This window comes from Athene cunicularia, assembly GCF_003259725.1.
Source record: "Athene cunicularia isolate RWA chromosome 7 unlocalized genomic scaffold, athCun1 chr7_part1, whole genome shotgun sequence".
In the NCBI taxonomy this organism is placed as follows: Eukaryota; Metazoa; Chordata; class Aves; order Strigiformes; family Strigidae; genus Athene; species Athene cunicularia.
In genome coordinates, this window is record NW_020799107.1 from 20,003,226 (window position 1) to 20,023,855 (window position 20,630).

At 40.0% G+C, this 20,630-nt stretch overlaps 1 protein-coding gene and 1 long non-coding RNA gene across 2 annotated transcripts in view; both read left to right on the forward strand.

Moving 5' to 3' along the window:
• Nucleotides 1-6,613, forward strand: part of PLA2R1 (phospholipase A2 receptor 1) — a 35,184-nt gene extending 28,571 nt beyond the window's left edge. The window contains exons 23-29 of the mRNA XM_026852843.1: nucleotides 1,843-2,081; nucleotides 2,603-2,771; nucleotides 4,167-4,307; nucleotides 4,718-4,834; nucleotides 5,269-5,445; nucleotides 6,140-6,169; nucleotides 6,396-6,613. Of these exons, the coding sequence (XP_026708644.1) occupies nucleotides 1,843-2,081; nucleotides 2,603-2,771; nucleotides 4,167-4,307; nucleotides 4,718-4,834; nucleotides 5,269-5,445; nucleotides 6,140-6,169; nucleotides 6,396-6,613 (1,091 nt within the window). The remainder of the gene's footprint in view (nucleotides 1-1,842; nucleotides 2,082-2,602; nucleotides 2,772-4,166; nucleotides 4,308-4,717; nucleotides 4,835-5,268; nucleotides 5,446-6,139; nucleotides 6,170-6,395) is intronic.
• An 817-nt stretch (nucleotides 6,614-7,430) lies between these two features.
• On the forward strand, nucleotides 7,431-18,671 carry LOC113482324. The gene is made up of 5 exons (XR_003398822.1): nucleotides 7,431-9,461; nucleotides 10,497-10,533; nucleotides 11,407-11,507; nucleotides 12,271-12,431; nucleotides 18,633-18,671. It is a non-coding gene; the product is annotated as an uncharacterized LOC113482324 (long non-coding RNA).
• The last annotated feature ends 1,959 nt before the right edge of the window (nucleotides 18,672-20,630 follow it).

Sequence of the window (20,630 nt, forward strand, 5' to 3'; positions counted from 1 at the left end):
TGTTTTGCTTTGCTTCTGTTCTCTGGGGGGGGGGGGCTGCAGGATGCCGGGGGGTGACTGGGGCTGCAGCAGGTGCTCAGGACCCTCCCCACCTTTCCCGAACAGGTGAATGTGAGAGTGGCCCACGGGCCCCAGCCAAAGTGTGGTGGGGATGGGGGTCACACGCTGTGCCCCGTGCTCAGTGCTGCCCACCGGCCCCAGGCACAGCAGAGTGTTCTGGAGGTGGAGGGACCAGTCCTGCCTCCCAGTGTGACACCCATGACACTCTCCCAAACCATCAGGCAGTTCAGCTTGCTAATTCAGCAGAAAACTTTCCTGTCTCTTTTTTTCCCCTTAACTAATGTTATTTTGTGCAGCTTTTCCAGGCTGCATTGGCTCAATGCAGGGTCAGGCAAACACCAGACGTGTGCATGGGAATATGGAGCTGGAAGAGCAGAGAAGCAAAGAAAGGAGAATCGAGAGAGCGTCTTGCTGGCAGTAGTGAACTGCTGAATTTGCTCAAATGTCCAAACAAATGTGTCAATTCCTGGAAAGATGAGCTGGTGCTTTGCTTCTGCCATTCTGTCCACACTCTGTCTCCCCTTTTTTGAATTATTTTCTGTAGGAGGATAAAATGAAATAAACCAGCAGGAGATCTGAACTAGGCTCTGTTCTCTTAGTGATGCTCGAGTTAGGATTGTGTCATCATTTTACTGCATTAAGCAGTGACACGCACTGAAAGCTGGAACAAAAGAGAGTGCTTCAGTTAGCTCAAGAGCAGAACTTTTTCTTGCTTAGAAATTTCTAATTTTAAATTATTTGTGAATGAGAAATAATAATTTACTATTTTAAGATGCTTGTTAACACTTCTCCTTTCTTAGTCATAAAGGGAACCAAGTCTAAAACCACTCCACCTTGTAGCAAAGGAAACACTTCATTCTGTAATCACAGGAAAGTTTTACAGACAGAAGTAGTTAATCCAAACTGACAGACGGGATTAAAACCGAGGCAATGCTTTATTTTAATAGTCTTGTTTAAAGTATACTGTAGGTATTCATGCACATTAGCACAGGCATTTGCCTGCTGTAGAAAAGCAAGCACAGGAGCATGACAGGCTAGGCTGAGGATGGTCTGTCTCCTGATTTTTTTTCTCATGGGATACTGTTTATTAAATCTAAAAAGTCTGCTTCTTTCTTTCATTTTTTTTGGACTCTGCTGTGTTAGTTTATCATCAAAAAGAGATTTAAGTTTGCATTCACAGGGGATTTCTCTTTAAATGCCAGTACTGTGATCTTCCCTATATTGACTCATGGGTAGTAAAGACAAGCTCAGGAAGCTCTCAAGCACTTACTTGCACCATGAGCCACAGGCTGTCATCCTCTTCGTTGTGCCATCACAATTATTTGTGAGGCCAGGCTTTATGCTGTAAACTGATCTTGGAAAGCATTTAAAATAATGGGTCAAAAAAGAGGTAATCTAAATTACATGCAAAGTATATGGGATAAAGGCAGTCTGCAGCCCCCTGCCGTTGGACATATGGGATGTGCCCAGATCCCAGGTGATTCCTTATTAACCTTCCAAGGTCCAGTCAGTAGAACTCCATCAGGTTTTCTTTTTCTTTGTTATACATTAAACTCATTCACTGCTATGATGTTTTGTGCTGTGATGGAATTTCAGATACTGTTCTAGTAATCATCGTCTTTCTCTTTTGAAAGTTCACAGTGCCTTCCTGAAACCAAGGAGTTTGCAATTTTTAGATTTGTTTTTAAGGATTACTCTGATTTTTTTTTTAGGAGGTGTTCTGCTATCTGTTGTCTGTTTATTTAAAAAAATAAATAAAGCCTTTCTTTCTGTTTGTAACAGACACATCCAGACATGTCATCAATGCATCTGAAATGTACTCTGTGCCAGAAACTTTAGAATATGGAAACAGAATGTATAAACTAATAAGTGGGAATTTTACATGGTCTTCAGCTTTAAAAACCTGCATGGCAAACGGCGCAGAGTTGGTCAGCATTACAGACCAGTATCACCAAGCTTTCCTCACGGTCATTGTGAATCGGCTGGGATACAACCACTGGATTGGGCTGTTCACTTCGGATGTATGTGGTGGACTCCCTAGCTATGAATATGATGCTGGAGTTTTTCTAATAACAAGCTAATCCACTGTGTCATTCATTTGAAGTCACGGGAAGTTTGCATCTGGAAATGAAACCCTATAGAAAGCCTGAGCCCTAACCATTTCTTTGCAATGTAATGTATGAATCTAATGAGAGCCAGTTTGGCGCAATGACTACTGAAAACTAAAAGCCATAGAAAACATTTTCAAACACACAAAACCTCTTGTATTGTCAACACTGAAATTATGTTGTTTCATTTGTAGTTGCTCAATGGCCCAAATAACTGCTTGCTGAAAACAGCAGGTTAGATGTAGTTTGCGGTCTCCCAGAAGTAAGCTGGGAGGATTCTTGGATCAGTCTTTTGTAGATTCTTCCGGATCTCCCTAGCCTTCAAGAGACATAAAAGACGTTCTGTAATATCTATTGAGGATGCCACCAGAAGAAAATGAACTTGTATGGTGCTAAAGCATATCAGAAAGATAATTTGAAATTTATTTTGGCAGAATGGACTTAACTTTGAATGGTCAGATGGGACGAGATCTTTGTTTACCTTTTGGGAAGATGATGAGTCCCAGGCCTTTGGTAGCTGTGTTTACATTGATACTTCGGGGCACTGGAAAAGTGCTAACTGTGAACGACTTCTGCAAGGAGCAGTTTGTCATAAGCCACCTAGTAAGTCAAAGTGAAGTTTTATATTAAAAATTTGAAGCTGCAAAATATGTGTATTGACAGTGGAAGTATATGAAAGGAAATTAATTGGTTTGAGGTTAAGCAATGATGATGGAATTATTCAAAACTGAAGTATATTTCTGGCATTTCCTTGCTGTATCTTCTATTTGTGAAACCATTTGTTCCCTATAAAATATTGCCCATCAGGTCTGGTCTGTAAGAGAATGGAAAGAGAACTTTCATAAGAGAAAAGAAACAGGAAAATTAATTACTCTGTCTCTTCAGTGAATACTATATTATCTGTGAAAAATGATGATTGCTAATAACTTTGCTCAAAGGGAAATAAATTCAGTTTGCTTCAATTAACTGTGGGATGGGAGAAGGGAAGCATTTAGAGCAAAGTGAAAAATTAGGGTCACCTCTTCAGTGATTGCACATAAAAGATTTTGCAACTTTTTTTAAAAAAGATAAGAATATTTTCCTGTCTCCTAAAATATATTGTGTTTCCTGCAACACTCTGTCAGTTACCTTGGCTTCAGTTGAATCCAGAATTCAGGTCTGGAACTTTGTTCAGTCCAGGACTGGAAAGTCTCTGGCAGTATCCAGTTCTCAAAATAGTTCTTATTCAATGGTATTGATCACCAGGGGTTCGCCTACAGATTATAGCTTTTTTATCTGTTGTGAAGAAAGTTGTTTTGGAACCCTCCAAGACAAAAAATTATTCTTTAGCATGGTTTTTGTAATGAAGCTGACTAATTTTCTTATTTGGTTGTCAAGCTATATAATCACATATAGCCTAAGTTTTACTTAATTTTAAAAAAATGTGTTTTGTAACAAAGTAGGATGAATGTGAAACCATAGCTAACGTAGCTGAATCTGCAGCATTGCCAAAAAGTGATGCAGAGTATCACAAAGTGAGCTTGTAGAGTTGCCCTGAGTCAGAGGGACTCTGTGCCGCAGCACGTTGCATGCCGGAGAAGCTGACTGCTGCTTTCTCTTGGGAAACTCTCCTCTCTGCCACAGTATTTGGTGTAAGTTGTCTTTGCGGCTTATTGGAGAGAAGTTCTGCAGTCCTTGGAAATCCCCAGCGCTCTGGAGACGCTGGGCAGCCCGGAGTGCCTTGATGTGCCTGTAGTTTGCTCATAACTTCCTCTGCACATCAGTACTGATTAGATTATCCTGATATTGCTGTTGCAATACAACAAGGTTCTTGATCAGATATAAAACCAGCTTTACTCTTCCAATACAAAGATATACAACCACTAGATTTTAACTTTGAAAAACAGAGGCGTGATGCAATAACATGCTTATTAGCATTACTCCAAAACAGTGTGTGGAATGTTATATTAATATGTATGTTGTTGTGCCAATAAAGCTGTGCTGTTATTTCTATCACAGAAAAGAAACTCACTGCCTATAAAGGCTTATGTTCAGAAAAAACTGTTCCCTGGATCAAATTCAGAAACAGTTGCTACAGCTTTTCCACAGTTCTGCAGGGCACAAGTTTTGATACTGCATATGAAGTCTGCAAAAATCAAGGTAAGTGATTATTTTGTAGCTACAGAATGTCATCGTGATATCTTAAAAAAACACATTTTCTGAAATGACTGAAATCATGGCATGTGTTTTCTCTAGTTCAAGATAATGATAGTGGAGCTCATAAGCCAACTATGAAATTGGAGGCAACATACATCAAAAAATGTTCCTTTCCATGTGAAAATATTGATTTCTGGAATAACGCACAAAATTAATTTTTTCCCCTTCAGACTTGTTTTAAAATAATGTGAGAACAGTTTTATATCAGCCTGAGCATTTTCACATTAATTGCAAATTTAAGAACTTATAATGTATAACCAGACTTTTCAAGCTTTTCAATTATTAACTTTTTGAAATTCAATGTGATATTTTAATGGCACGGATTGAAAATTTGTTCTGTGTTTAATTTGTAGGATCAAATCTTCTAACTATTCAAGATGAAGATGAAAATGCGTTCATTTTGGAAGAATTGCACAGTTTTGGTTATTCTGTGCAAATGGTTTGGTTGAACAACCTGCTTGTTACAGACAGTAAGTTTTGGGTGGAAGAGAACTGCATTTAAGAATCTGGTTTGGTTTTTGGTCATTTTGATGCTAGCATAACCATCTTCCAAAACACTGTTTTCTTTTGAGACTTTTTTTTGCTGCTTATTACCTGTTCATGCTGTCGTAAACCAGTCAAGCTTTCTGTAATCTTTACTTACTGGTATTCTGAATACTCAATATGTATGCATGCATGTGAATGACTTTATTTTCTTCTTAAAGAAGCACTACAGGCTGTCTTCTGTATCAACTACAGAGGATGTCTTTAAATCCTTCAAGAAAAAAAAAGTAATATAGTGGCCAAACATACAAAATCTTGGCCTTCCATAATATGTTTTTTTTTTTGTGAGACTAAGTCCAACTGAAATAGAGATATTATCAAAATACTATGATATTTTATGATATTTAACTTCTGCCCTTAGATGAGACAATCTCCTGGTTTGATGGTTCTCCCTTAAATTATTCAAACTGGGGCATCTGGGAGCCGGAATTTGATCATCTCAAAGGGAATTTCTGTATCAGCCTGAGGACCACAGATGGAGTCTGGCAATTATCTCCATGCAGAGAAAAAAAGGGATTTGTATGTAAAATGGATGCAGGTATGTGCTTCCATAAAAGAAGGCAGCTGTGTCCTTGTAACTATTTTTTACGTGTTCCTTGTTGCTTGCTTACTTGCTCTTAGTCTTCATTTAAATAATTCTGCCCCTTGGTATTAGAAAAAAAACACCCATAAAAAACCCCAACCAGCCAGGGTAACCTCCTTCTGAGGAACCTGCACAGCTGTTCCATGATTGCTGGCTGCGGTACTGTCTGTTGTATGGGTAGGCCATGTGCAGAGCATCAGGCTGACCTCCACAGACCCCACAGGATGGGCAGGCGCAGCCTCACCATGTCACTACGAACAAAGGCCTGTAAGACAGCTGAAGTGTTTCCAGAGCCCACCCAAAATGTCCAAGTTGCTGCTGGACCCAGTAACTAGATTAATCTACTGATGCACAGTTCTGCTGATACATTTACACTTTTAAAAGTGGATAAATACTGATGCTTATCCTTGCACAAATGTCAATTAATATATTTCACATTTAATTTAAGGGATTTTAGATAACAGATTAGGTCATGTTTAACTTGGCCAGTTGGAATTCCACTGACATGAGTCAAATTCAACAAAGAACAGCCTGCTCTTGTATGGTTTTAAGTAGGTTGTCTTCTCAGTTTCAGTTTTACAGCGAGTATATATAGTAACTTCTGTTAGCTCTGTGGGTAATTTTATGACAGTTCTGTGTTCTATTTCAGATATCGATGCAACAGAACCCTCTGAAAAAGGTAAGTTCTTTCTGTACTGTCTTAATTTTTTTATAAGGAGTAATAACACATTTTGAGCTGATATTTTGTGAGGTAACATTTTTTCACTGTTAAACCTGAATTTGAAATGTGTGACCTATAAGGATTAATAAGATGTTTTTCATAAAACAGCTATATGTTTATGTTTAGAATTATCTATAATTATATCTATATTAGCTTGTTAACAATTTCTGTCCTTCCCTTTCAGCATCATACCATGCGCTTGTAGCTCTGGCTGTTCTTATGACGTTGGTGATGCTGGCTGCCATTTCCCTTTTTGTGTGGTGCCTGTACAAACAGAATAACCGACTCTTCCACAGGATACTGTGGGTCAGAAATGCTTATTTGCCACAGATTAACGCTGATGTTCCTGCTTTGGAAGAAAGCATCCTCATTTCTGATTTTGAGACAAGCGACAACAATTAATTGATAGGAAATAAACAGTCATGTCTTCCATCTGACACTCCATGTTCTACAGTGGTTTTCTCCTTCTTGGGAGTCCCCTGGGCACCCATGTACAGTGGAAACCCTCATAGCCATCCATATGAATGCTGTAGGAGCTCCCTACCTTGGAGCACTTCTGCTTTGTGGCAGGATGAGGTGAAGATTCATGGCAAAACTGTGGAGAAATTGGATCCTTTGGGACAAGCTCAGAACTGAAAATACTCCCACACCATAAACTTTCAACTGCTCACATGGAGCAGTCATGTCCCAGGCCCCACAGCAGCATGCCTTTTCACGCAACTTTTTCCTTAAGGAACATTTGGGCTTTTGTGTTTTTGTTTTTATATGTTGCAGAATCTGCTCATGAGCCAGCATTAAAATTTGGCCTTGAATTTAGGAACTCTGAAACATATTTCAAGCATTATGGGGTAGATTTTTTTTTTCTTAATATCCATTCCTTCTGCAAAATGAACAAGTTATTTTTCAGACAGTGGATTCTTGCCAGATGGATTTCCAAGCTAGCAGAGAGATGAAGTCACTTTTGACTTGGGAGTGCCAGAGTTTTGGTAATTTGGCCCATGATGCCTAGTTCATGTTATAAAATAAATTAGTCTAGAGATATAATGGCATATGGATTTTGTCATCCTGAAGTTAATATATTCATCTGAGCCACTTCCAGCATCCTGTTAAAGATTTAACTATGTGATCTCTCACCTAGGTTATTTCAGAAATTGAATCCCATCAACCTCTTTTAAAGATATTTTGGGGCAATATCTGAAGAAGAAACCTGTTACAAATCCTAAGGACAATATATGGGGGAGCCACATTGCTCTTCCCAAACGATGCTGTAGTCCTATAAGCCCATGTAGCAGACCCTCCAAAGGACATTTTTCACTTTCAGTGTTTGTACTAAGGTGCTAATGAAGGAGATAAATTTCGCTGATCAGTTGTTCTGCAGCCGGGTGGTTGTGAAGGACCCAGCTCAGGTCTCTGCACTACCTCAGTTGCAGTGTCCCAGGACAGCAACACTTACTCTCCGTGGGATTCCCACCACCCTACCCAGTCCTCCAGCTGCATCTCTGAAAATACCTGAAAGGTTGGGGGGGTATTTTATTTTTTATTTTTACTGCAACACGGAGAAACAAATGATAAGTCATGATAAGTTACTACAGAATGGATTTACTGCACCCTCAGTCGTCTCTCAAAGCTGCTGCAAAGGGCTGTGTTTATTGTTGGGTTAGTTGGCTTGTTTGTTTTAAGATGACTCATTCTAACAATTTTGCAAGAGCCCTAAGATGGAGGCACGTTCCTCAGAATTAAGCAAGCAGCCAAGGCCAACTGAAATGTTTTTACAAGGTATTTGTTCACGTGCACAGGAATGTATGACTGTCTTATAGTTAGATTTCACATGGCAAAGTCTAGAAACAAAAGTTGCCTGTTTGTGCCATAATTATGTATAGGGCTGTTTTAAAAAGTTATTCAGTACATAGAATATTTCTGTGCTGGTTTACAGAACTGTTCAAAAACATTGTCAAAGAGGCTGCAGATGCTTTTGATCCCAATATAATTTTCAACTTAATGTTTTTGATAACTTCTATGGGCATAGCTATCACAAGATCTCAATCTGAGATTTTTCCATCATATAAAATATAAATAGCTTTTTTGTGTATATTTTGTCTAATAGTTTGACCCCATACATTATCATAATGTTTTATAAGTTTGATTTTAGTCCTCCAGATTTATCTATGGGACTGTTTTTATGTGAAGCCCACTACTAGAGTTGTGGACTTCAACTTCTGAGTACAAGTGTCAGATAATCTGTTGTTTATATGTATGAACTGTGATAGCTTCTTTACCACCAAAAGAAGGTTGTGACCATCTCTCCCTTCCCCATCAGAATTTCACCTATTTAAACTACAGTTAGAGGAACTTAAATCGACAAATCCCCTTCATCACATTCACTGACAAGTGTGTAATTGCCTTCTTACCATAAGCACAATGGCTTGCAGGATGGTTTTTGTTTGCAAGAGTAAGCTGTGTCATCTTCAAGGACATGCATTTATCAGGCTGCAGTGCTGTTACCTAGTTACACAGACTTTTGTCAGATCTTGATGTGGTTAATGAAGGTGTCTTTTTTTTTTTTTTCACAAAACTTGACATAGGCTTTTTATCAATTTTCTTTGAGGTATGTTGTAATCTTTTAAATATATTTGAAGGGCAGTGGTATAATAAATAACCCTAACCTCAAAATAGTGATCTCTAATTAACATTGACTCTGATGTAGATGGTCTTGCCCTAGGGAAAAAATAGTTCAAGCAGTGTTTTCTTCCTACTTTGAAATGGTTCTGAGGGAACAGACCCTTACATATTTCTTTTAAAATCTTTCATCATTTAGCTTTTATAATTGCAGGTATTATTCACTCAAGAATGTAATCATTGATTGCTTTCTAGTCCTCATTCTGGATTTTGTTACCATAGCTTTTGCTTGTTTTGCCTTAATCAGAGGTCTCCTATACTGTTGCTGATCAGAGTTTGTGGTGACTATGTTTTTACTGCTGACCTTGATGATATTGGCAGTGAGGTTCACTGTATTATTTCAACTGGAAAATTAAAGCGTGAATAATACCTTCTGTGTTGTAATTTTTCTTTAATCTTTACCCAGCTGTAATTAGATGCCGGGATTTAGTGTCTCGTAACAGCAGGGCCCAGGTTTCACACCAGGTCATCCTGGTCGAAGAGGGGCTGCTTGCACCAGCCTCCTTTCTGGCTACATTGCTGGACCTAGACCTGAGCTCTGCAGACTGTCTCCACACATGTGGTAGCTTCCACAGTAGCACTGAAGTAATTTCTGTGTCAAAGAACTGGGTTCACCAGAGCCTAAGCAGGCAAATAAATGCTTCATTTTCCTCTGCCATACCATCCTCTTTGAATGTGTTTACTGAAAATGTTAGATGTTCTCATAGCAATTCCTTGCTTAGGAGATGGATAGATACACCATAGATAGATACATTCGCACCAAAATATGACAAACCTGGTCTACCAGATATTAGGGTTTGGAAAAAAATCCATGTGCTTATTTTTGCAGACTCCATTCCAGGAGGAAATTTGCCTCCTGGTCCTTTTAGCGGTCCTTGCAGCATGTCTCTGAGGGATAGAGATGCCTGATACAGCTGTCGCAGACTCCCATCCAGCTGGGATGTAACGGGAACATACATATGCTGGAGATGTCCAGCATAAATGGGCAGAGTGAAGGCTTGTGGCGTAAGGCACTCCTAAGCGAAGCCCTTTCCAGCTGTGCCTCTCCTGGATGCATTGCACATTCCTTGCACAGGGATCCTTCTCTCTTCTCTCCTCTCTTGCCCTGCCTTCACACACGCACACAGACTTTTGTGGCTGGGTCATGATGAGAGGAGCCGTGGGGCTGCTTGAAATCTGTGCAGTATAGTCCAGAGGGAGTGTAGGGAAAAAGAAGGTTTTTTCACGCTTTGCAAGACTTGACCAGATCTGGTTCCCAGGGCACCATAGCACAAATTCCTGTTTAATTTAGCCCCTACTTTTTCCTTTCATCATGTTGCCCCTCCCTTAGTGTAGCAACAGGCATCTTCAGTCTCTTGTAATAATAAACACACTGTAATGAAAGCCATGTCATACACTTCCTCCCTCCCTGCATTTATATATAAGCAGAATTTTTTAGTTAAAATCTAAATTGCACACACTCAGCAACTGGGATCTAAATCCTCACACACACACGCACACCAAAAAAAAAAAAAAAAAAAAAAAAAAAGGGGGCTTCTTCTTTAGCTATAATTATAATATAGTATTTCCCTTGATAATCAGTGGACTATTGATTTTTAAACCCCTACAGGCCGGCGCTGATTGTTAGAATCTGATGCAGCCCTCGTGTAAGTAACTGCCAGGAGCAAACTCACGGGCTTTTCGCAGTTCGGAGATGGTATGATTTAAGGTTGATCTTGATGCTTGGAACACAGTCAGTCTCGGTTTGGCCAGTAGATGGTAGTGGTACACACAGAGCTGACAAAACGAGCTGTACAGAGAAAAAATCAGAGGGATCTTCTCTGGATCTTTTAGAAGTTTAATTAAATGAACATCCAAACTCCCAAGTTGCAGGACTGCAAGTATCAGTGCAGCTCTTAGCCATGGCCACATTACCAAGCTGTGTTACTACAGCTTTCCAAGTCCCAGTGTTCATTCTCAACAGCTTTAACTGGATGCACTGAAATGCTCGGAATGGGATAATGCAAGTCCTTACATTGGTCTGTGGGTTTTTCTTTTATTTGGTGACTCATGGGAAAATCCACTTGGGTTCCTGAGTATTAAGGAAATAAGTAAATATATCTTTGTGGTATGTTTTGGTTCTGATTGCTTTGATGGAAAGGTAATTCACTGAAAATGCATTTGGTTTAATGTTTTGTTTCTTGACTGTATCAATGCAAGCATTTCTTACCAATTTACATGGCAAAAGTAAAATGAAGACATAGAAATGGAAATTATTAATCATTTTAGACATCCATTTTATAAGTAGTCATTCCACAGCACTGTTGAAAGCAGATTTCTCCCTCTCTTTGTTTATTCTGTAAGCTTCTCAGAGCGGCAGAGTTGCTGATCCCCTTCTATATACATTATCTTTATGGAGGATGACCATGATCTGGGTTCTGATTTTAGAAACAACCATAAGAAAGGGTATTGACAATAATTTTGTAATAAAGCTCACTTCAAAGTGTTAGTTTTTATAATCTTGTTTCCTTATACTGCAGCTCTTCTAGACCTTCCTGATCCTCCTGTGACGAAGCAACTGCAGTTGTCTAAGGAAGCGTACCAGACCCAGCCTGCCGCAGTGCTTGCGAGTAACACCATGGTAATTTATAACCACTAAAGTGATTCTCAGCTGCAGTCGTTTCCAAAAGTGCACAGCTAGATAATAGCAAAAATGCTTCTGTTACCATTTCCTTTATTTCTGATGCTTATTTTTGTTCATTGACTTGTTGATATTGTAACAAATCCTACTCTTTTCTTAACCTCAGCCTACAGACCAAATTTCCCTGCGGTTCTCAGAAATAAATGTTTCAAAACAGTTTCGGTGAGAACAGCAGCTAAACTTGTAGATACAAGATAAATCTTGAAATGTGTAGTGGGCTAAAAGTTATTATCCTCTGCATGCTAGCACAAGAAAATAGGGAAGATTCTTTCTCTGAATCATGCACTTAAAGGTCTAACTTTCCATGGAGGCAGCCAGCCTGCAGCTAATGGTGGCAGTCACTGGGTGCTTGAAGGCCATCTACAACCACTGGGTTGACTGGTAGAATGCAACAGCTGAGTCAATGTCTCAGACCATACTTTGGAAAAACAAAACTATCCCTGTATCTTTTCATATTTTTATAGATAGACGTTCATCTTAAGAAATGAAAAGTTTCCATTTATTCTGTACAAAAAATCCTCAATATTTTGTCTTCTAGTTTTTTAGTGAATACTGAAAATTAGCCCATCAAGTATATTTCTCTTGTGAAGCTGTTTATTCAGGTCGTTTGTTCTAAAACATGATCTTAGGCCTTTGAACCCAGTCATAACCTGATTAAATCTGCATTGCCACTTCTTCCTGACACAAACTGTGTGCATTACAGCTGTGAAGCCTGTGGAAAGCCCTTGCTGGAAGCCAAAAGCAAGCTTGCAGAGAGCTGATAAAAGACAGACTCTACCTCATCAGCAGCTTTGGGCTGCGTGGCTTCACTGATGCTGGGTTTTGGACTCCATCCCAGAGCTTGATGCTTTCAGGTTCATTCAGGTATGCAAGCAGAATCCCTAACATTGGACATTGTCAATGAGCTGGAGTACATAAACTTTTAACATAAAGTAAAACAATACTCTAAGTCATGTAAGGCTTCATTTGTTACGGTTCTAGCACAGCTTATGCATAATTCTGCTTTATCTGTACTAGTTTCTCCTGATGATAGCAAGCTTACCTATTATGCATCTGAAATCTGACACCTACCTAAATGCTTACATGACCTATATTTTCTGGTATTTAATATTCAAGAATATCAGAAGGATTCTTACGAGAATGTAAGAAGGTAATGTTTCTGCTGCTGCCTATGTTGTCCTGTAGGATGAAAATGATGTTGAGAGGCATACTGAATTGCTTTAAACGTTGTTTCAGAAGCAAATACTGAAGATGGAGTTGTACATATAGGACACATTGATGGCTATAAAAAACGTAAGGTACCATTCAGTTAAATGTGGAAATGCATCAGAACAACTCCAGGAGGCTTTCCATCTAGAAAGAACAAATTAATATAATACCTACAGAAAGAGCAGCTACTTCACCCTTTAAAATATTTGTAGTATAAATAGCAGAGTAGCTCTTCCCCACACACCATACCCAGGAACACAGCTGATGCTGTTTTTAACACCGCAGGCTCCTGGAGTGCCTTGCCCTCTGAACACAGCACCCCTGGAGCATATGCACCACATGTCTGGGTGTCCCAGTGCAGTTAAGTTATGGAAGAGGGAAGGAAAGCTGATGTGAGCTCCTTTCTCCATCTTGTTCTTGGCCATCAATCTTCAACTGACCTTCCAGAATCTAGTCTGGGCTGACGATTTAGATTTTAACTGTCATTATTTCTATATGAATTTGCTTCATTCTTGCCTGATTGAAAGAATGTAAAGTGGAAGTTGGGTGAGTGTGAGCTGCTCTTACCAGTTGCTTGCCCACTCACTCTCATGTAGCACAAAGCAAACCCTCATGGAAGGAAAGATGAAAGGAAGAGCTGTTCACTGGTGAAAGCAAAAGTATAAAGAGAACAAGGATCAGTTATTCTTACTAGCTGGGAAGACTAGAGCAAGAAGTAACGGACTGAAACCACAGCAGGAAATATATGATAGATAACCATGGGAAGAGCTGGGCTGAACAATAAGCAGCCAACATAAGTGGTAGGGTCACTTTCAAAGGCAGTGGGCACTGTTAAATTGGCTAACTGTGATTTAGAAATAAAAAAATCAATCCACCACCACTGCTGGAGAATAGGTACACCACAGTGCTGGATGGCCCTTTCAGCTCGGTCTGGATAAAGATGAGTAAGCCTGACCTGAAAATATTGGTATGTGTTTGCGGCACTGCTGATGGATCATCCCACTGCCTTCTAGCCCAAACCTAGCTTCTAGCCTTCTGACCCACACAACTGTTCAACAGCTAGAATTTAGGATCCCTGCGGACACAAATTTCATGCAACTGGGATATGGGAAGCACTTCAGGTTAAATTTGTGGTCTGCCTCAGGATAGAAAGAGACAGTTCCGAAATGAGTAAAGCTGAATCGTACAATTCATTTACTACAGCAGCCAGTGGGACACAGGGCACCTAATCTGCTCTGGGTACCTAAAATCCATATCCAGGGTAAAGGAAGTGAAGGCACAGAGTCACTATATGAAGAGGGGGGGGGGGGCTGGAAAGGATACATGCAGAAAAGAAACCTTTTTTCTTCTTCTTCTTTCATTTTACTCTGTAGTTTTAGTTTTGTTTTCTCTCAGAGAAGTCACAGACCCAGGTGGTGGGATGCCTGATGATCTGTTTACTTGGTTTGTAGCTTGAAGATGTGTCTGTGATGTACCTCTGAGTGGTCCAGTTACCTCAGCAGGTCTGGAGCTGGACCCCAGGTGGGGACAGCATGCTGGGGGAAGCTGCAGCCCTCACTTTTGCGCAGGAGGTAGCGATGTCCCAGGCTCCCCTTTCTTTCTCTTTCGTAACATGTCAGGGGAACAGCAACTTACTGCACAGCAACTGCCTGGTTCAAAGCACTGAGATATGACTGACTCACAGGACAGCTTTTGGCAGGCTTACAAATATCTGTCCCTAGTTCCATGTGGGTCTGCTGGGGTGTATCTGTGGCTAAATCTGGTTCAAGGGCTGCTGGATAGACTGTAATACCATGACATTCAAAGCAAAGCTATAAGCTGTGAGAAAGGGCAGGAATGGTTGACCCTATTTCTACCAGGACCACAAAATCATTCAAAATTTCCTTTTTGAAATTGGATGCATTTAATCCATTTGGATAACACCAAAAAGAAGAAAATGAATTCTGACATGGACATTCTTCAAAGTTTCTGGAAATGATATTTAAACAGAGCTCTAAACAGCTAGAAGGTTTTCTGTCTCCCTCTGGAGACAGAGGACATTCATGGGATGCTGAAAAAAGCTGGAGTCACAGAAAGCCCACATTGGAGCGTGTTCCCAAATACAAGGACAGCCAAAACAGATGCAAGACTTAACCTAAGATGCACAGTGCTATGTCAGTGCTAGTGTTTATTATTTTTATGATTGCCTTTTAAAGCAATGGTTCTTTTGATCCATACTAACTGCTGGTCAGGGAAAGAAAAATAAAGCTTACATAGAAAATAACAAAATTTTCTGGCTGGAGGCCAAAACTTCACAAGAGAATACTGAAGCCTAATATGTTTTGTTTGACGTCTTTGTTTCTGATAGATGTTGACTGAATTCAGGAGGATGACAGCACTTTGAACAAAACCAGCTGGGGACATCAGTTTGCTAATTATTAACCCTCTAGAGAAGAGATTGAATTGGAAATGTGCATATGAAAGATTCTGGGAAAAATTAATGTAGATCTCTTTGGAAGATAAATACTTACACTGCAGCTTGTATTTTTAGCAGAAAGGAAGGAGACAGTTTCTCAAGACGGATAACAATTTATTCTTAGATTCATTTTCTTCCTGTAGTATGATTCAGCAGTCTTGAGGTTGAAATAAGTCTAACTTTAAGGAATGACTTTAGGGAATGATGAAAAGTTATACATTTACTGTGATATAAATCATAGAGGGGAAAAAAAAGACTGTTGTTGGCCTCCTGACCACTTTGCAATAAGGAAAGGGGGAATTTTCAAAGCTGTAAAGAGGACAGGAGCATCAAACTGCATACTGTGCCTTAGAAAAGATTATTCAAAAGCTACTGTGATAAATATTCAAATACCTGATGTAAAAATATAAATAACAAAAAGAAGGGGAACAAAGCATAATTGTCTTTGGGCAGTAGGCTCTGCTGTCACATATTTATATCTTGCTCTACATGCATGCTCTAATCCTTCATCTATAACCTGGCCAGAGAGGTGACTATATAGTATGTGCAGGTATTTTTCCCTCATTTCAGGTGTTTTAGGAATAGAAGAAATGAAGAGTTAGATATTGGGCACTACACCAAATTCCAGTGCAGTTTGGTGTTTAACTTCTGGCCAGGCTTAGCTATAATTATGAAATGGAAACAGAAAAATTAAAGGAAAAAAAGTATCCTGGTTAAAAAAAAAAAAAAGGGAGAAAAAAAATAGGAACAATTTTCACCATTTGCTTAACATTGGAGCTCTTTTCTTGCTTGATACATTGGTTGCAGCACAGAGACATCTGCTGTTAGCAAGTAAGTGCCAAAATAGATGTAGCAGAATGCATTACTGTTTAAAACAAATAGATCATGTGGGATGCTGAACTGATTTTTGTTTTCTTCCCCATAATTCACTGTGTAGTCATTTTAGGTGTCAGATTGTTCGAGAAAAATCTTACTATTGTTAGGCAAGCTTTTAAAGTTGAATTGCTTGACAATTAATGTAATATCAAAGATACACAATCTTTTTGACTTTTTAATGCTGTAGGTGGCATTACAATCTTAGCTTGTCCAGCAGGCAATACAAAAACTAGCAAAGTACCTTCTGAACTTGCCCATTTTCTGATTATTTGCAACTCTCTTTAGTTGCTTTGATATAACTCGTGTGTGTACTGACAGCTATTAAAAATGATGGAGAGGAGTAATTATAAAGTGGGCTGTTTCCAGAATGCTGCACCAGTCCCTTGTCCCTCCCAGGACTGATTTAAATTGCAACTGGTTATGTAAAGTGAACGCTTATAGTATTTTTAATAGACAGCATTAAACGCAGAGTGACCATGAATGAGAGTCTTCGAATGTTACCAGGCACTTCAACATTAGAGGGGAGATGCACACTTTTGTACAGGAATGACTGCAGAAGGGACCCAACTCTCACCTCTGATGGTGAAGTGCCAGTCGTATGAGATGCCTTAGATTGTGTGTCCTGCTGCTTTCATCTGTCCTTGTGAGAAGAAAACAAGCCTCCAACCCAGGAAATAAATCCAACAGGTGGAATATTCAAGATGTGTGGGCATGCACTGATGGGTTTTTTTTTTTTTCCTTAGGCAGTTATAATACTAGTAACAAACAAGTAGCTAAAGGATGTCAAAGGAATGATCAGTCATTGAGTCCATGAACCAGTCTTTATTTCTCTGTTTCAGATAAAAGCTAGGCAAAGAGAAAGGAAAAGCTGTGCATTTTACTCTTGTGCTGTTTGGTGGCAGGTACATGCAAAAAGATTTGGCTGATGCTGGGAACTGGGGAGATCCAGGCTGTTTCCTGGCTTTACTACTATCACAATGTCATCTTGTCCAACTCACCTGCTCTTTGCTTTGAGTATTCCACATATAAAATGGGGAAAAAGAAATTATTCTTCAGCAGTCTTCTAGGGAGAATGACTGCCAAGTACCATGCAAGTTGCAAAAGCAACACGTTGTTACTAAGGGGAAATCCCTTTGCAGGAACAGTGTGAAGCACCTCATTCTGTCACTGTTTCCAGCCTGCTTCTGAGGCCAGACAGATACATGTTTTGCCAGAAAATTATTGGTAAAATTTAATTTCCAAAGTTCCTTTTTCCAACTAAACTTGAAGTAACTTTTGTTCTCAATTCAGACTAAGAGCAGGAACAGGAAGGAGCTAAAATGACAATGTCATGAAATGGATAAACCAAGTCTATTTTCAGTTATGTATTGGGTTAAAACCATGAGATTACCATTCCAAACTTGTTTCATTACAGCGTTGTTACAGTGTTATATTACAGCATTAGCAATCTCTCAAAATCCATGGTATTGTTTATAAAAATAAACTAAATGAGGGCAACTTCTGTTTAAAGTGATCTCCAGCACTATGTTTGTGTTTGCTCATGCTTTCTTTTTATGTCCAATGTTTGTGTTTAAACATGTTTTGTTAGATGAATAAAATATACTCTGACTCGGAGTCTCCACTAACTTTTGCTTTTAAAGTCAGGACTCTTGGCTTCCCTTTTCCTTGTTCCTACTTTGCCGCATCTGTCATGTCCTCTCCGGCAGGGCTTGTGGCTATAAAAGTGTGTGGGAGTAAAGGTTAAAGATAAATGCTAGGTTTAACAAATATGGTTATTGTTGCCATAAGGATTCAATTCTGAAGCTAGTGGTTGGATCATTCTATTTTTAAGGTAGGATTACAATTGCATTTTGCATCCATGCCTGAGTTAAATTTAAAATCAATATACTTTTACCACTTTGTCTTTCTGAAAACTTCAGATTGTCAAGTTAAGGGCTTGATTCAGAAGGGGAACGTAGTCTAACTGTCGGACTTTATACTAGTAAGTGAACATTCAAAAGGTCACAACAAGAATATGAATAAGACTGTACTCCAGTAGTAACAGTACTCATTTGTGGGGGAAGGGAAGAGGGAGACCTAAAAATCCACTTTGTTCTCTAATTAATATGTCTGTGCTTTGAATAAAGTAGATCAGCTCCAAACGGAGACACTGAGAACTTGCTTCAGCCTGGTAGTTACTGAATTAATCTGGACCAATGTGGGTTCAAGTTCCTCTTAGAAAAAGGGATTGCATCTGAGCCTTTCATAGTGAAGATGCCCAAACTGTTCATGTATTTATTTTAAAAGGTACAACAGCACCTTCTCTTTCTCTATCTGGGAACTTTCCTAGTGGACCACTCTATTGACAAAGTTTAAAGAAAAGTGAGTAGCTAAATAGCTCTGCACTGTCAAGACTTCTGCGACTGTATCAGCAGCAAAAGGAAGACTAGTAAAAATGTGGGCCCGCTGCTGAGTGGGGTGGTAGTAACAAAGGACATGGGAAAGGCAGAGGTACTCAATGCCTTCTTCACCTTTGTCTTTATTAGGAAGATTTGCTTTCAGGTATCCCAGGCCCCTGAGACAAGTGGGAGCATCAGGAGGGATGGAGACACCCTCAGCAGAGAAGATCAAACATTTAAACAAATGGGTCACAAACAAGCTCATCAGACCCAGTGGGCTGCATCCACAAGTGCTGAGGGAGCTGGTAGGTGTCACTGCAAGGCCAGTCTCAAGTATCTTTGAAAGGTCATAGTAATCAGAGGAGGACTGGAAGTTCAACGCAAATGTCATGCTAGCTTCAAGAAGAAAAGGAAAGAGGATGTGGGGAACTACGGGCCAGTCAGCCTCACCTCGATACTCAAGAAGGTGATAGAGAAAATAATTCTGGAAAACATTTCCAAATATATTAAGGACATGAAGATGATTGGGACTCATTGATATGGATTTATGAAGGGAATATTATGCCTGACTGACCTGATGGCCTTCTGTGATGAAATGACTAGCTTGGTGGATGAGTAGAGAGCAGAGGATGTTAATCATCTTAACTTTAGCAAGGTTTTCAATACTGGCTGTCATAGTCTCCTCATTAACAAACTGCTGACTAGACAAGTGGACAGTTAGGTGGATTGAAAATTGGATGAAATGCCAGCTTCAAAAGATTATAATCAGTGGCACAAAGTCCAGCTGGAGGGCAGTCACTAATGATGTACTCCTGGGGTCAACACTGGGGCCAATACTGTTTAACATCCTCATTAATGATCCTGGACAATGGGACAGGGTGCACTCTCAGCAATTTTGCAGTGAGTTGGAGACTGGGAGGAGTGGCTGATACACCAGATGATTCTGCTGCCATTCAGAGGGATCTCAACAAAGTGGAGAGATCGGCCAAGAGGAATTGCATGCAGTTTAACAAAGGTAAATGCCAAATCCCGCATCTGTTAAGTAATGTCCCCACACATTACTATGGGCTGGGGTCCAACTGGCTGGAAAGTAGCTTTACAGAAAAGGACCTGAGAGTCCTGGTGTCCTGGTTCAGCTAGAATAGGGTTAAGTTTCCCCAGCAGAGAAGGGGGAAGGGATCTCCAGCCTTGGAGTTATTCATACCATGCTGATGTCAGGTCGGAGCTCGGGAACATTATCCTTGGTGGCTTTCGTGGCAGGGAGCTCATGGCGGGCTTGTTCCGTAACCATTTGCAGTATTTCTCTGTATATCTTTTGTCTTGTTCACTGTTATTGCTGTTTATTGTTGCTATCATTGCTACTGTTGTTGTTCAGATTGTTTATCACACTGTTGTACTAAATTTCTTATTTTAACCCGGGGTTTGTACCTCACTGCCAGCCTGACCGGCTGAGGGTGGGGGACGGGCAACGGCAACATGGTCTCCGGTCCCGGCAGGGCTTAAACCAGCACAGTGGTGAACACCAGTTTGAACATGAGCCAGAAGTGTGCCCTTGTGGCAAAGGTGGCCAACAGTATCCCTGACTGCATTAGGAGGAGTGTTGTCAGCAGGTTGTGACAGATGATCATTTTCCTCTACTCAGCACTGGTGAGACATATCTGGAGTGCTGGATCCAGTTCTGGAGTTTCCAGTGCAGGAAAGATATGGATTTACTGGAAGGAATCCAGCAAAGAGCCACAAACGAGATTAAGGGACTGGAGCATTTGAGATGTGAGGAGTGGCTGAGAGCTGGAGGAGAGAAGGCTCAGGGAGATCTTATCAATGTATCTAAATACCTAAAGTTGGTGAGAGTAAAGAAGATGGAGACAGACTCTTCTCAGTGGCATTCAGTGAAGGGCAAGAGGCAACAGGCACAAACTGACATACAGGAAATTATTTTTAAACAGAAGGGAAAGGTTTTTTACTGTGATAGTGGTCAGACATCAGAGAAGATTTCCCAGAGAGGTTGTGACTCTCCATCTGTGGAGATACTCAAAATGCAACTGGATACAACCCAGGGCAACCTGTTCTAGCTGACCCTGCTCTAAGCAGGGGGATGCACTTAGATGATTAGAGATCCTGTGATTCTTTGACTTAGTTACTTGG